This window comes from Equus asinus, chromosome 21, assembly GCF_041296235.1.
Source record: "Equus asinus isolate D_3611 breed Donkey chromosome 21, EquAss-T2T_v2, whole genome shotgun sequence".
In the NCBI taxonomy this organism is placed as follows: domain Eukaryota; kingdom Metazoa; phylum Chordata; class Mammalia; order Perissodactyla; family Equidae; genus Equus; species Equus asinus.
Window position 1 is genome coordinate 68,298,900 of NC_091810.1, and position 15,063 is coordinate 68,313,962.

A 15,063-nucleotide genomic window follows, 5' to 3' on the forward strand; every position below is an offset into this window, starting at 1 on the left:
TCTGACACATCCCTGAGGTGGTCCCAGGGGCTCACAGCAGGGAGAGACACCCTAGAGATATTGAGAGAATTATGATGACTATGGGACCTGGATTTTTATTCCTGTTTCCTTTACATTATGGGTCACATAGAAGATGAATCATAGAGGCCAAAGGCCTCTTGGTTTCTCCCCAGTTGTAGTCCTCACTCCTCTCCCAGTATCCAAATGTCAGTTTCTGGGTAACAAAATACAGAGGATGACCACCTCTCTGTTTGCGGAAAAGCTTAAAGGCATTTCTGAGAGGCTGGAGAGCAATATGAGGGTTTATTTTTCTTGAAAATTATGACATCATTTACCATTATTTGCACTGCTATGTATTTATTTTGATCATCTCTTCTTACTACGTTGCTAAGAGAGAGATTCCTGCCCTATAGAGATCGCCAAACGCAAGCCATCCAACATTGGACAAATAAAATTGACAGCTTTTATTAGTCACATATACTCACAGCCCAGGGGAGGAGAACACTGCACGCCATGCATGGTTATACAGGGGTGGCATTTAGAAACAGAGTGAACAACTGGGGCTTTGTAGGACCAAGAAGTTGATGTGCCCCCTGATTCCTAAGGCAGGAAGTAATTGGCTTGTTTGAATAATCCTGTGGGTTTAGAGGAAACTGAAGCCCACTAGCCAGGGATAACCAAGGACTGTGCCTGGTCCCCATGATAAACAGGGTTGTTTGGCTAGGGGATCTTATCCATGGGAGCAGAGTGGTGGGAGGGGAATTAGCAGTTAGGCCAGTCATATCCTTCCCAATTTCACAGGATTTCAAAGCAGTACATAATATTGAACACTAATCTTACGTCTTGTATCTAATATTGTACTACGGACTTGACACACAATGTCTCATTTTACCTTCCTTGTAACCCAGTAGATAAGTTACTATTATTTCTCACTTGACAGTCAAAGAAACTGGATTTCATAGAATTTAAATCACCCCTGTCGACTTCCCAGTAAATGGAAAATCCAGGACTCAATATTGGCTGTGTGTCACTCTGTAGCTATGATGTATGCAGTGAAACAGACTGTGAGGGATTCTTTGCAAATCATACCAGTCCACACTTCTGATTAACAACGCGTTTTGACACCAAGAGGTGACTGAGAAAGTGAAGTGGAAATTCTTGATGTCTCTGCCACTTAATATCTTCTCAGCGAGCCACTGCTGCACTGATGGAAGCACTGTGAAAACAGTGAGTACCTTGCTCTTCAAGTAACGTGTTAATTATCTTGAAAAACCTCCACATATTCCATTCCCCATGGATTATGTGTCCCTTGAGTTTTACGAAGTTTTCAGGATTAGATGAGATCACGAGGGCAAAACCCTCATGAATGGGATTAGTGCTGTTACAGGAATCCTGAGAAAGCTTGCTCCTCTCTGCTCTCTGCCATGTGAGGACAATCTATGTGCAGATGACTATGTATGACCCAGGAAGTGGGCTCTCCCCAGACACCTAATCTGCCGGAGCCTTGAACTTGGACTTCCCAGACTCCAGAACTGTGAGAAGTGCATGGTTGTTGTTTAAGCCAACCAGTCTGTGGTATTTTTGTCATAATAGCCTGAACAGACTGACACAGGAGAGAACATTTATTGTTCTTTCCTACAGTCCTGAAGGTCAGCAGGCGTGACTCTGCTTCAAGCTACCAGACGATTTATTTCAGGAAGTTCAGGAAGTCTGTTCCACGGATCTCTCATTCTCCTTAGACAGCTGACTACCTAGGTATGTTTCTCTCATGACGAATAGCAGGAGCACAGGAGGGCGAGTGGAAACAGTTGATGCTTCTTAAGGCCTAGACTCTAGACTGGCACACTGTTACTTTTGCTTTCCCAGGAAAAGGAACTGCAAGTCACATGACACTGGATAAGACGTGATGGGAGCATGATCCAATTTACTGTAGGTGTAATTATTTCCCTCCTATTGGCTTTTTGCATTGTGCCTTCTGATTCATATACTATATATATGAAAAGCCACTTCAAAATGTCATTTAATTTAGGCAGGGCTAAAACTCTAGGAAAAAGAAGACTAAAATCATGCATGGATTACTTCATTCCCAAAGCTGCTGTTTTTCTTATTTTTGATTTTTTTCAGATGAATCACAAAGTTGTGTTTTGGAGCTCTCTCTCTTGTTTAGGAAAAGTTGCAAACTAAATTTACTACATACTCTCCCCAAGAAGAGTGTGTGTTATAGCTGAAGCACCCAATCTGTCATCAAGAAGAGCAATTGGAGCCTTCGTGAATTGGGATTTGGCATGTACCCATACTGTGATGCATTGTAATTTATTGTCTTAAGTAAGACCTTTTACCTTGACTATAGCAGTCGAGTCTTAAAATGGTTGTAGAGTCTTATTAGTGGCAGTGTATGTAATATAGGTGAAAATCAAACACCCATGTAGTTATTAAATTATATAATCTATTACTTATGATGAACAAGAGTTATTAAATCATGCAGCTTGGTTACAACACGCAAATGATTAACTTTGATAATGTCCAACGTTCTTTACTTTGCAAAAGGTCCAGCTACACCTCCCCGTGACAGGCGGTAGAAACTTCAGGAGTGGCAGCCAGACTTGGAATGGGATATGTGATATAGACACAAGGAGATGTGGCATAGCACTCCGGGTACCAGAAGACTGAGGTTATGGTTCCTGTTCTGCCTTAATAACTCAGGGACCCTTATGAGTCACTAAACATTTTGGGTATAGATTCTTATAGAATGAGAATAATAATAATGCATAATGTTCTCCAGCTTAAGTGAATTACCCCAAGTGTTAGTTATCACGATGTTGAAAAATGTGTTCAACCTGTGTTCTCCTGGCGTGGAGCGGCATGGTGAAGCTGCAACTTGGTGATGGGGCCTCTGGAGTCGGACTGCTGTTCTGAGGAAATCCCTGCTGTACCTTAGAGAAGGTGTGGCCTCGGGTGAGTTAATTATCCTCCCTGTGCTTCAGTGCCCTCGTCTGTAAAATGTGAATCATAACAGTATATACTTCAGAAGGTTCTTCTGAAGAGTAACCAAGGAAGGCAAGAAAAGTGCTTAGCATGATACCTGGCACATAGTAATTGCTTAGTAAACGTCATCAGCTGAAAATGATTATTTTTACTGTTTTATGGCAGATGTTGTATTTCCACAACACAGAAGGGTCCCAGGGAAGATTTTTTTATGCTGAGTCTTAAAAACAATGCACTTCATCTTATTTTTTGACAAATAGACATTAATCCGTTATAAAACAACATTTTTGATTCACCTTTTAGACTCCATGAGATGACACTTGAGTGGCATGGGAGAAAAATATTCCAGTTGTTTCTACCCACCCTTAAAGAAGACTTCCTTTTGTGAGCTCAAGATGCAAGCATCTCACCTGCTAATTTCCTGAATGAAAGCACAGAGGTTGCCCAAGCCTCCCAAGAAACAGGTCCCCGAGTGTGTGAAGACTTGGGAGGAACTAGAAGGACAGAGATTCCAGCTGATTACAACTTTCAGGTCAAGGTTTAGATAAGAAATTTAATAAACTGCATTAACATGAGCTCAATCATTTCCCTTCAGGGCGACAAGCGGGTTCAATATTTTATTTAAAACCTTCATTAAAAGAGGTCTTCAAATAAAATGAACTTTATCCTTTTCTGACAACCAGAAGAAAAGATTTAAGCCCATTTAATCTGTGATGCAGTTTAAAATCAAACCTATTTTTGGCTGCATCAGATTGAACTTGACAGTGAAACCATGCTGCCTGGCTAGAATATTTAGGCTGGTTTTAAGCCTCATTGGTTCCATGTATTTTCATTGATTCCATTATTTGTATGCATAATTATTAAACTTGAGAGACAGAACATAACCACAATAGTAATGACGATGATGATGACAATGATAGCAGCATCTACCACACGCTGATTGCATCTCGCAAACATCTCTTCAATCCACCTACTTTCTGTCTCCACTGCCACAATCCCTGCTCAGGCCACTAGCTTTCTTCACCTGAATTTAGTGCAACGAATGCCTGAGCTGCTCGTCTCCAATCATCCCCCTGCCCCTGATAATTCATTCTCACTGCTGCCGCCTGTTAGATTTCGGAAGTGAAAGTTGATCCTGCTCTCATCCCAGCTTGGAACTCTTCAAAGGATCACAGAAGTGGGGGGTGGGGGAGGAGTAGTTTCCAGGGATTCAAGATGGGAGAGGCAGGAAACCTAGTGGGTCTTGGGGATAGAGAGAAGAGTTTATTCTGGAAAACTGGACAGGGTTGATCAGGAAGGGCCGTGTAAGCATGAAAGGGTCTCCCTCGGGTGTTATTGAGGGGGAATGAGGGAGCCATTAAATGTATCTGAACAATGTGCATAATAAATCCCTTTTATATAAAATTGCATATATATATATGTGTGTATATATATATATGTATGTATATGTCCAGAGAGAGAAGTCCAGAAGAAAGTTCAAAGCATTAAGGGTTGTTATCTCTGAGTGGTAAGCGGTGGAGTAATTTATACCTTGTTCTTTGTGTTCTTTACTATTACTCTTATTTTCTGCATGATTCTGAATTCTCATATTTTTAAACGTGAAGTTATTTTCATTTTGCAAGCAAAATAAAACAAGCCCTGTGCTTTTTTTTACTACACTACAAGGCAAATTAAAACACTGGGATAATTGGGCCTGTCTGCGCTTTAGGCTCTCACAGCAGCTGAATCTGTGGCTCAGCGAACTGTTTTCTAATAGGCTTCCCACCGTCTCTGGCTTCTAAGTTTCTCGCCTGTAGAAGTCTTTTGAGTCTCTTACTAGCTGAACCCTAGGCCCTGCTCGCTGAGGAAGCCAGCTGTGTGCATCATCGACCAAATGGTAAGCCAATTCTAATTACAGTGTTTTTATTGCTCTTTGAGAGGGGAGAGGCAGAAGCCATCATTTACAATCCTGGTCAGAGTTTCTGGAGCCCCTAATCAGAGAAGTGATCATTGGAGTTGTAAACTGAGCCCATCTACTGTGAAAATCGCTGGGAAAAAATTGATAAAATCCTTTCCATTTGAAAGGCCCTCATCTTAAGGACAACTACTTTGATGAGGTAGCAGGAATTTTTAGCTCTGAGGAAAATTCTTAATGAAGCTGGGAGAGGAAGTGGGGTACAAATTTGGATGTAATTAAATATGGGGCACACAGATGATTACATCATTCTTCCAGCTGAGATGTTTTGTTACCTCTGGCCATTTTTCCCTTTAAAATAGTCTTAGTTATATGAAAATGAAGCCAGCACAATCGGATCATTTATTCATTTTGTCTCTTTTGCTCTCATATATCTACACGAAAGCCCTCATTTCTCAGAGTTATTATACTTACTTCTCACCCAGCAAGGGGGCATTTCCAGGGGGCAGAGGTGGATCCATTTCAAAAGCAAAATTGTCCCTGAAAACTAAGGGCAACACAGACAGAGCCATAGTACTCAAAAATGTGATGGCATTAATTGATTAATAGCATTTCGTGAATTTTTCTCATATCACCTCCCCCAAAAACCTTCCAAAATGCTCCCTGGAGATCAAGGGTTAATATGATGTATTAGTTTGTTAGGGCTGCCATAACAAATTAGCACAGACTGGATGGCTTAAACACCAGAAACTTATTTTCTCACAGTTCTAGAGGACCAACCACAAGGTGTCGGCAGGTTTGGTTTCTCCTGAGGCCTCTCTCCTTGGCTTGCAATGACCGCCCTCTCTCTGTGTCCTCACATGGTCCTTCCTCTGTGCACACACATCCCTTGTGTCTCTTTGTGTCCTAAGCTCTTCTTCAGATTAGGGCCCATCCTAAAGGCCTCATTTTAACTTAATTATCTCTTTAAAGACCCTGTCTCCCAAAATAGTCACATTCTGAGATACTGGGGACTAGAATCTCGACACGTAATTTTTGAGGAGGACACAATTCAGCTAATAACCTATGGCATCAGTTGGAAAGTGTAAATGGAGAAAACAAAACAATAAAGCACCTAAAACACTGCTTGCTGTCTTATAATGTCAACAACAATGACGATATAATCTGCCAACTTTGAGATGAATTTGGGCCTTTTTCACGCCCCAAATCCAAGTGTTCTCTTGAACAGATCGTTACTCTTCTCCTTGCAATTACCTAGGGATTCTCATAAATGAAAAGTGAACAGAGCATGAGCTTTGGTGTCAAAAGACCTTCCTGAATATCTCGGGCTTCTCATTTGTTACCTGAAGACACCTTGGGCAGGTCACTCAGCATCTCTGGGTCTCAGTTCTCTCATTTGGAAAATGGTTCTCTCATTCCCTCTACCTCCCTTCCTTCCAATGCAGATGGGGGAACCATATGAGCAAAAGCCACTGGAGGCTGTGGGAATAGGGCTTGAACTTGTGTTTGATCCAGAATCTTAGTGATTCAGGCGTAGTTTCACAGCAAAGGATGATTGGATATCAAACATTTTTGGAACGTGAAAGTAAAGGGAAACAAATTATAAGAAATCAGAACTTGAGCAATATAGAATATGAAACCAGTCTGGAACAATCTATAAATTGGATGGAAATGTAAAAGATAGTAAATAAACATAAATGTCTTCCCTGTTTTATTACATAAAGGGTTTGCAGAGTCTTGAAGAGACACTTAAAATAAAATAGAAATATGCAAATAATAAATTAAAAACAATCAGAATAACTGATGACTTACAAGTAACAGTAAGTCAAAAGTAGAGGAAATTAGAATGCACCTAGATGGACTATGAGACGTTATATAGTTACTAAATTAGAAGTGCTGATTTCTACTTTTCCTCTTAATTTCCTGGCATGTGAGGCAATAAGGGGAAATTTACTATGGGTTCACATGACCCTCACTGTGCATGAGGGGAAAGCAGTTCACTTTTTATAGTAGCAAAGTACTGCCATCCACAATGTTCAAGAAGAAATTTCTAGTGCAGGATATCCTATTGGTTGTTACCACCCAGACTGATCACCCTAGATCTCCAGGGAAGGGAGGAGCCATCAGACGATGCAGGGGCCTGAGCCCAACCTCCAGGGGTTCCAGTTCAATAGGTCTGGGTAAGACATAGGTATTCATAATGTTCAAATGCTGTCTCAATCTGTCTGGTCGTTGCCTAGGCCTGGAAAGCACTGGTGTGGGGTATACTCAGAAATCTTAACTTGAGTTCCTCCAATAAGCAGACACTGAGACAAGGACTTGAGTGCAGAGGTTATTTGGGAGGTGAAGAAAACACTGAGAGAGTAGTGGAGAAATGAGACAAGGGGGGAAAGACGGCAAAAATCATGCCCCACCCAGCCTGTACCTTGCAACACTGAGTGGGACACATGCTTCCAAGAGCGAGGGAGCCGGGTGCTTATACATCAAGTCCCCAGTAGTCATAGTTGAGGACGGCTCCTGGAGGGTAGCAACTCCCTGGCATCCTCAACCATCTATGTAAGTGCCAAAGTGTGCTGTCATGGCCGGAGAAAACCCTCAGGTAAATGCATGCAGGAGGTTCCAGTTGGACTTTGGATGGTGTACACAGAATGGTAGGAGTGAGGGCAGATGTGGCTGCCACGACGCAATGCATTGGACACCACCTTCACCATCCCGGGAGCAGCCGTGGAAGTCAGGGTCATCATTTCCATGATTGAGAGCTATAGACACATCTGCCCTGTCCGAGAGCCTGATTTACTTCATGTACACGTGGGATTTCAGGGCTGGGCACAGAGGGACGGGTGTAAAAAGAGAATGAACAATTGTGGTCCCCAAATACCAGGCTCTCCTAACTGTCTGAGTGAGCTAAAGCCTGCTTTGTTCTTCTGAACCTCACTTGTGTCTTGTGAAAATTATGAAAAACGTCTTGCCCCATCCTTCTCCATTTAGTATCATAGGCCTGAAGATGAGACTTCCTAAAACTAATGGATGATGCATAACCAGGCAGCGTGGATTAAGTGGAACAAAGGACTTCGCAGATAGCTTGACCGGGCTTCACTATTGTGCATGGGCTGTGTGATCTTGAGCAGAATACTTTCTGGGTCTTAGTGACTTTGTCAGTAAAATGGGAACAATGATATCGTCTCCTTGGCAAGGCTGTGGTGAGAACTAGTGAAGGTAGGAACAGAGCCTCGTGTTATACCAAGTAAATGGTAACTGTTGTTAGGGAAAGGGGAAATTATTTGACACAAATTTCTTTTATTTGATATTATCTGTGACATACACAGAGATTGCCTGGTTCATGTTTCAATGTGAAGATAGAAGGTCTTGTCAATGATAAAGTGCTGAAAATGTCAGTTTAAGTTAGTCTTGTTGGTAGCACTTTCCCAAGTTTTGCTTCTTCACTTCTCACTGCACTTTCTCCTCTCATCACTGCAGCTCACTCCTTGGAGAGCCAGGGAATTGGCAAGACTCTCTCTGTGAGGATGAAAGACTTTGAGAGCAGATCGGCATCTTTCATACATCTTTCTTCCAGAAGAAATGTGGACAATCCTAAGGAAGCTGGATTTGTGTAAATTAGGGAGGTTCTACTCCCTATAGGCTATTTTATTTTAAAATCTATTCAATAATTGGAGGCTAGCCTAGTGGTGTAGTGGTTAAGTTCACACACTCCGCTTTGGCAGCCTGGGCTTTGCAGGTTCGGATCCTGGGCAGGGACAGAGCACTGCTCCTCAAGCCACACTGCGGCAGCATCCCACATAAAATAGAGGAAGATTGGCACAGATGCTAGCTCAGTGACAATCTTCTTCAAGCAAAAAGAGGAGGATTGGCAACAGATGTTCGCTCAGGGCCATTCTTCCTCATGCACACACACAAATCTATTCAATAATCAATGCCATTAGCTCAACAGATGGCTTATTAATCTTTAGACCAACAGCCAGATTGCCTTCCATTTTTCAAACTCTTCTCTGCAGAAAAAAATAAATGAAATATAAAAAGAAAAAAATAGAGTTTTATTCCCAACCCCAGAGAGACCCACAAGGTATTTATTTCAGACCTAGCTCTTAACGGTCAGATCTGGAAACCTTTTGTCAGTTGGATGCCCATACGTCCACAAAGAAAGTAATTGCATTGATTCTTTTTTTTTTTGAAAATAATGAGCAAAATGCAGAACATTTATCATCCAAAAAAAGAGCATAGCTCACAAACTTGGTCAACTCAGTTGCCATTAGTGACAAGGATAAATGTTTTCATTGAACTTGAGGACAGCTTTGAAAATATATCTGATAATCTTCCCAGAAACCCGAAACCTGGGCCATCCTTAGACCAAACAGGTTCTCATGTTCCCACTATCCCTTTTCTTGATGCTCTCAGGACCCAATTCCCCAGGTTACCCCAAGGTGCACTTCCCTATATGACCCCAATGTGCACATGGATACACACGCACATACACACATGCACACACACACTTCTTAAGCCACTCACACTAGCTCTGGTTCTTTTAATATTGAAGAAGTTAGAGCCATAAATACAGGTGGATTTCCTTTTATTGTCATGTACCCATGAAACCATGAGAATCTATGTCCATCTTGCGGCATCATCATCATCATCAAGGAAAAAGTCTCGGACTTTGAGGAGTGCCCCCTGAAAGGTCTATGCGAGCCACAGATTCATTTGATGCATTTGGGACCATCCCTACAATGAGTATGGGCACATGTGGGATGAGGAACTCAGTTCTAACTTTTCCCTAAATTGACCCATTTGGATCAGGGACAGAGTTGGGGTAGATATTTACAAATGTCTAGTAAATGACTTTGCCTCTGGTTTGCTTTCTCTGGGTCAGACCCAGCCAACTTGTTGAATCAATGTTACCACTTTGGGAAACCAGGCTGACAAGGGCTCTGGAATAGATGAGGATGTTGTGTAAGGGCAATCACTCCCCTCCTGCCAGCAGGGCTGCACTTGATCACTGAGGGTTTACGTTGCTATTCAGGGAAACAAATGCTAATCAACTCTCCCTCCCCAGGAAATTGCACCAGGATCATTTTCTCCATCTCTCCATTGGGAAGCCAGATAACACAGAGCACTGAGCATATTATCCAGGGGCTATTTGTGAAAGGGAAACGGATTCTCTCACCGTACTTTGAAGGAAAACTAAGCTGTTTAGAATCATAGATATTCTTTACTACAACTCTGTGACAATATAGGAACCTTACGTGTCTTCTGAATCCTCAGAGAAACTGTTGCTCATAGCCAGTGAGGTTTTCGTGGTGTATATTGTTGTGCTTGTTTCTTTGAAGATTGGGAAACAGTTTATCAGGAAAGGCAGCTGGTGTCCTGTAAGGGACGCTGAATAGAGACTATGGAGACATTAATGCTAATCCCCAAACCTGCAAGTATTTCCATTTCAACACCTGGAAAGTCAGTGGATGAGATCATCTCTAGGATTCTTCCAGCCCTGACAGTCCAGGAGTTTGCCTAGCTCTAGCAACCTGAACATTTAATTAAGCAGAATTTTCCATTCTCTAACTGTGCCAGATAGATGAGAGAACTTGCTGCATGAATTGAAAGTCTCGAGCCAATAAGGAAAACCTACCCACATCCCAGACTGCCTTATGCTTGTTGATGTCAGAACAAGAATTATTGTGGGTAATCAGAGAAGGACATGAAAAAGAACAACGTGTACCTGGCAGAATTCGTATATCAGTGCGTGACAATTTGCCAAAGTATTCCTGAAAGTTAAGTCTTTCATTACATAACTTTTTATCACTTTCTTAAAAATGTTCCAGTTGGGTTGGCATGTTTCATGATTTGCTTTGCTTCAGAGATAAGCACATTGTCAATAGTTAGACTAAAATTCCTAGGTATTTTGAATTTAAATGGTTGAAGTTAGGAGAGTGATGCCAAAGGAGACGGTTGAGCAAAGAAGCTGTTATTTAAAATATTTAGAAGGGCCGGTCTGCTGGTGCAGTGGTTAAGTTCGCATGCTCCATTTTGGTGGCCCCGGGTTCATTGGTTTGGATCCCAGGCACAGACCTACGTACCGTTCATCAAACCATTCTATGTCAGGCTTCCCATATATAAAATAGAGGAAGATGGGCACAGATGTTAGCTCAGGGCCAATCTTCCTCACTAAAAAAAAAAAAAAAAAAAAAAAATTAGAAGGTAAGATGGTATGTGCCTCCAATAATGAGATGATAGTTAATTTCAAAAGCCTTGCAGTCCTAAAATAGGTATCTCTCTATTTATATAAATATATCTGAAGACTTGGAAAATTCAGGATGACGGTAGGATCAAAACTGGAGCCTGTATATTGGGCCTGTTTCTGTACAGCCAGCCGTGAGCCTTAGTAAGCTCTTTCTACCCATTGGCATCATGCACTGTCAGTCCAATGACTGACAAGAAGAGTATTTCCTTTCAGTTCTGGCCATGAAGGGGCCCTATAGCCTGTTATTTGGGTTTTTTAAAAAGGAATTAATTTTCTCCTCCAATGGCTTATATACTCCAATTCATGGCAACCTAACTTAAATTAAAGACTTTTTTTTTTTTTAAAAAGCACTCAATTTATGGCACTGTTAAGTGAAAATCTATATACAGAATTCAGGCAGAGGAATGATTATTAACCTGGGATGCACCTCTCACTCTATGTATGTGGAGAAGTAGAAACCAAAATGTGGGAATTTAATTTTGCCGCATCTGAACAAGAATATGACTATTCTACGATGCTCCTCAGAGATTTTTCTTTACAAGTATTTTCACTTGACTAATGCAATTGGCCCTTAGCAAAATAAGCTCTTATTAGTAAGAATATAAAGATTATTTTGGAAGGAGTAACCTGAAATGGATTATGTGATTAGTGGAAGCTTTTCTAAAATGCACATGACTCACACATTCAAATAAACACAATTAATTTATTTAAATTTTTAAAAGGTTATCTTAGCAAAGGCTTGATTTCCCTATTCTTTAGGAAAAAATGGTGTATTCAGTTAGAGATCTTTCTACGGTAGTACTTAGAGCTATATATTATAACGTTGTCCTCCAGGGGGCGTTAAATCTTCAGCAAAGCTCCAATTTTGCTGGAAGGTGTTCAAATCCAGTTAGCAAAAGCAGACAGTCCGGCTTCCTTCTCACGGGCACGCAGGAGTTCTAGGCCCCATATCTTATGCTTCTAGACTGGGCTTTACACTTTTTAGTAAGGCTAAAGTGGGCGTGAAAAGCACGTGGCCCCGGAGTGTGTGCCATGAGCCTAGCCGAGCCACATTGCTCTGAATGCCCTACCATAGGTCTTAGATTGGCTGACCCTCATGGTTCAAGGCAGTAACCCTTTAAGAGACGATTGCCATGAATAGGAACAGCAGTGCTTTCGAAGGGCAGACATGTGATTCCTAGAGGCCCAAAGATAACCGAATATGGGTTAGAGTAGGCTATGTGGGTCAAAATGGCAAAATGGCTACTTAAGCTCCACAAAGGCCTATTTTGGCTATTATTTTTTAATGAAACCATCACTTAGGAGTCTGAAAACCTCTACGTCTGGGGAACCAACAGCATTATGCAGTAAAGTCTATGACTCTATAGCAATACACCACAGTGGTTAAGAAGTCCATATGTTCTGAAGTTGACTGACTGGGTTTCAATATCTGCTATACTTCTTATAAGCTCAAAGATCCTGAGTTAATTACATCAACTCCTGTGTCTCTGATCTCATAGGGTAGTTGTAAGGGTTAATTAAGACAACCCAAAGAAAGTACTTGGTGCGGAATCTTCTCTGAGTCTGGAATCGAGACCCCCAGGATATGGCTCCAGACTTGTGTCTTGCTTTTCCCTACATAGACTTCTTCATCCCAAATACCTCCTTACACTTTTACCCCTTTGCTCCTTCTGCTTCCCCTTTCCTTGCCTACATCACCATCTGATGAGATCCCACCCAAGTTTCAAAAGATTATGTGTAATGGCACCTTAAAACCAAAAAACCCACAAATTAAATAAGCTTTATCCTATCTCTGGACAATATCAGGGACACAATATCATGACACATGTGTACACATTTGTCAAAACTTATAGGACTGTAAACTTACAATGGGTCCCTTTCTTAACATGTAAGTCATACTTGTATAAACCAACCCAACAGGAACGAGACCTCAGTTTTTGGAGAGAGGATGATTTGGTTCAAATCTAAGTTCTGATAATCCCTAACTGGCAGGGCATTAAATCTCTTTCACTCTATAGTTTCCTCCTATGTAAATGGGGCAGCTGTCACTTCCTCTTCTTGTAGTGAGGGTTTAGAGACATAACAGTATAAAAATGCCTTGCACAGTGCTTGCACACAGTTGATGCTATATGACTATTCAGACCTTTCTTTTTAGCATACCTATTTCTATGTTTGTTACACACCCCTGTCCAGCAGAAGGTAATCTTGAGGACATAATTTGTGCTGTCTTTTTATTTTCCATGTGTCTAGCATAGAGTAGAAGTAGTGTGTTTAGAATTAGAAAGGCTTTTTATAGCTAAGCGCACTGATGTGTAGATAGCAAACACCTAGAGGCGTCCCAACTTAAGCCTCTGCAGGATGCCACACTGTGTGATATCACCTGGGTTTGCTAAGGCTCAGTATTTTCAAGTCTGAGAGATCCTTAGTTAGTCAATAATTCACCTATGACTCCCCAATGTACAGTAAGGCTTAACACATCTTTCACGATGATAGCTCTTTAGGCTCACAAGGGTTGTCTGTTTCTCTTTAAAGTAATGGAATAACTGTACTGTTTTCTTAACCAATAAGTCACTCTGTTTTCCATGGTTCAAAGTTAAGCTTTTATTTGGTTTTAAATTAAAAAAATAAATTTCATTATTAAATAGTGAGATGGATCTAACTAATGTTCAGAGAGTATCTTACTCAGGAATATACCACCGGGAGTACAATTCAGGGGTGGGTCACCTAAACTAAAATTATTTGTTATGTTGTCATGTTTGTTAAAAGTTCAACAGTGGCAAATTCAAAAGAAACTGAGATACAAAGTTTTAAATGTTGACAATGGACGGGAGAAGTAAACCTCTTATTCTACTGCAGTCGCAAACGAGTTTCTTTCTCAATGCCAGTCAGTTTGGACACTATACCACAGTGCTAATGTCGTCGGGTTCATCGGCTTTCTTTTGCCTGCTTGGCAGGGATTTCAAGTATTCAAGGTGTCTCCGCGCATCCTCCTGATTTTGCCTCACGTAATACACCACATATGAGATCACCATGGTGAACCAGCCAAACATGGTGACCAGCATGGCATAATCGGTAGTTTTTTTCGGGAGGTTACAAAGGTCAGCATCATTGGCAGCATTGAGGAATGGTCTCCCGGCATGTTCATCCAACACAGAAGTCTTACAGATCACGTTGTGGGCTGTCTCATGATTGGAAGCCATGCTCCTGAGAACTTGCTGCAGAGTGCAGTCACAGTGCCAGGGGTTGTTGGCGATTCTGGCCCGCGCCTTCAGGTTATTGAAGGCATTTTTGTGCACACTTTGAATCCGGTTGTCAGACAAGTCCAGAGTCTGCAAAGTTTCAGCTACTCCTTTGAAGGCATGCTCATCGATAAACTCAATGCCATTTTTGGACAAGTTGAGAACTCTCAGCTGATGGAGGTCCTTAAAAATCTCATTGGGGATAGATGTGATCTGATTGGAGTCCAGATACAATAAGACTGTCTCAGGAGGAAGATCTCTAGGTATTTCCTTGAGATTTGCATTGCTACAGGTGACATTTAAACCCCCAGAGGAAGAACAAAGACAGCCCTTGGGACACATACTGGCAGAATGAAAGCACAGTATCATAAGAACAAAACTTTGTAGGAGGAGACACATGGAGAGGGAACGGGTTAACCACAGGTCTACCAGATTCATGCTGGAATGTCAGCATAATCACAAGCCCATTCCTCATTTACTCCAACGAGCAAGCATGGCAACGGTTCCAGCCCTGTCCACACCGTTGATTTCCTTCTTGCTTGGTTCAAAAGGCTGCAACTAACACATGTGACTCTTCATTATTCCTGTTCTTGCTTGGGGACCTAAAGGAAAGGGAAACAGATGCAGTTAGCTCTTTTGCAAAGGGAGGTACATTGCAATTAAAAGTGCTCTCAGGCTTCTGGCATTCTATGTGGGCA

The 15,063-nt window shown here is 41.6% G+C and overlaps 1 protein-coding gene across 1 annotated transcript; it reads right to left on the reverse strand.

Moving 5' to 3' along the window:
- Positions 1-14,023: 14,023 nt before the first annotated feature.
- Positions 14,024-14,803, reverse strand: LRRC3B (leucine rich repeat containing 3B). Its single transcript, XM_044755066.2, has one exon. The coding sequence runs from the start codon at positions 14,801-14,803 to the stop codon at positions 14,024-14,026; it is 780 nt and encodes a 259-aa protein (XP_044611001.1).
- Between the last annotated feature and the right edge of the window lie 260 nt (positions 14,804-15,063).

Excerpts from the sequence above, each read along its gene's own strand:
- LRRC3B (XM_044755066.2), bottom strand. The coding sequence starts at position 14,803 with ATGAATCTGGTAGACCTGTGGTTAACCCGTTCCCTCTCCATGTGTCTC.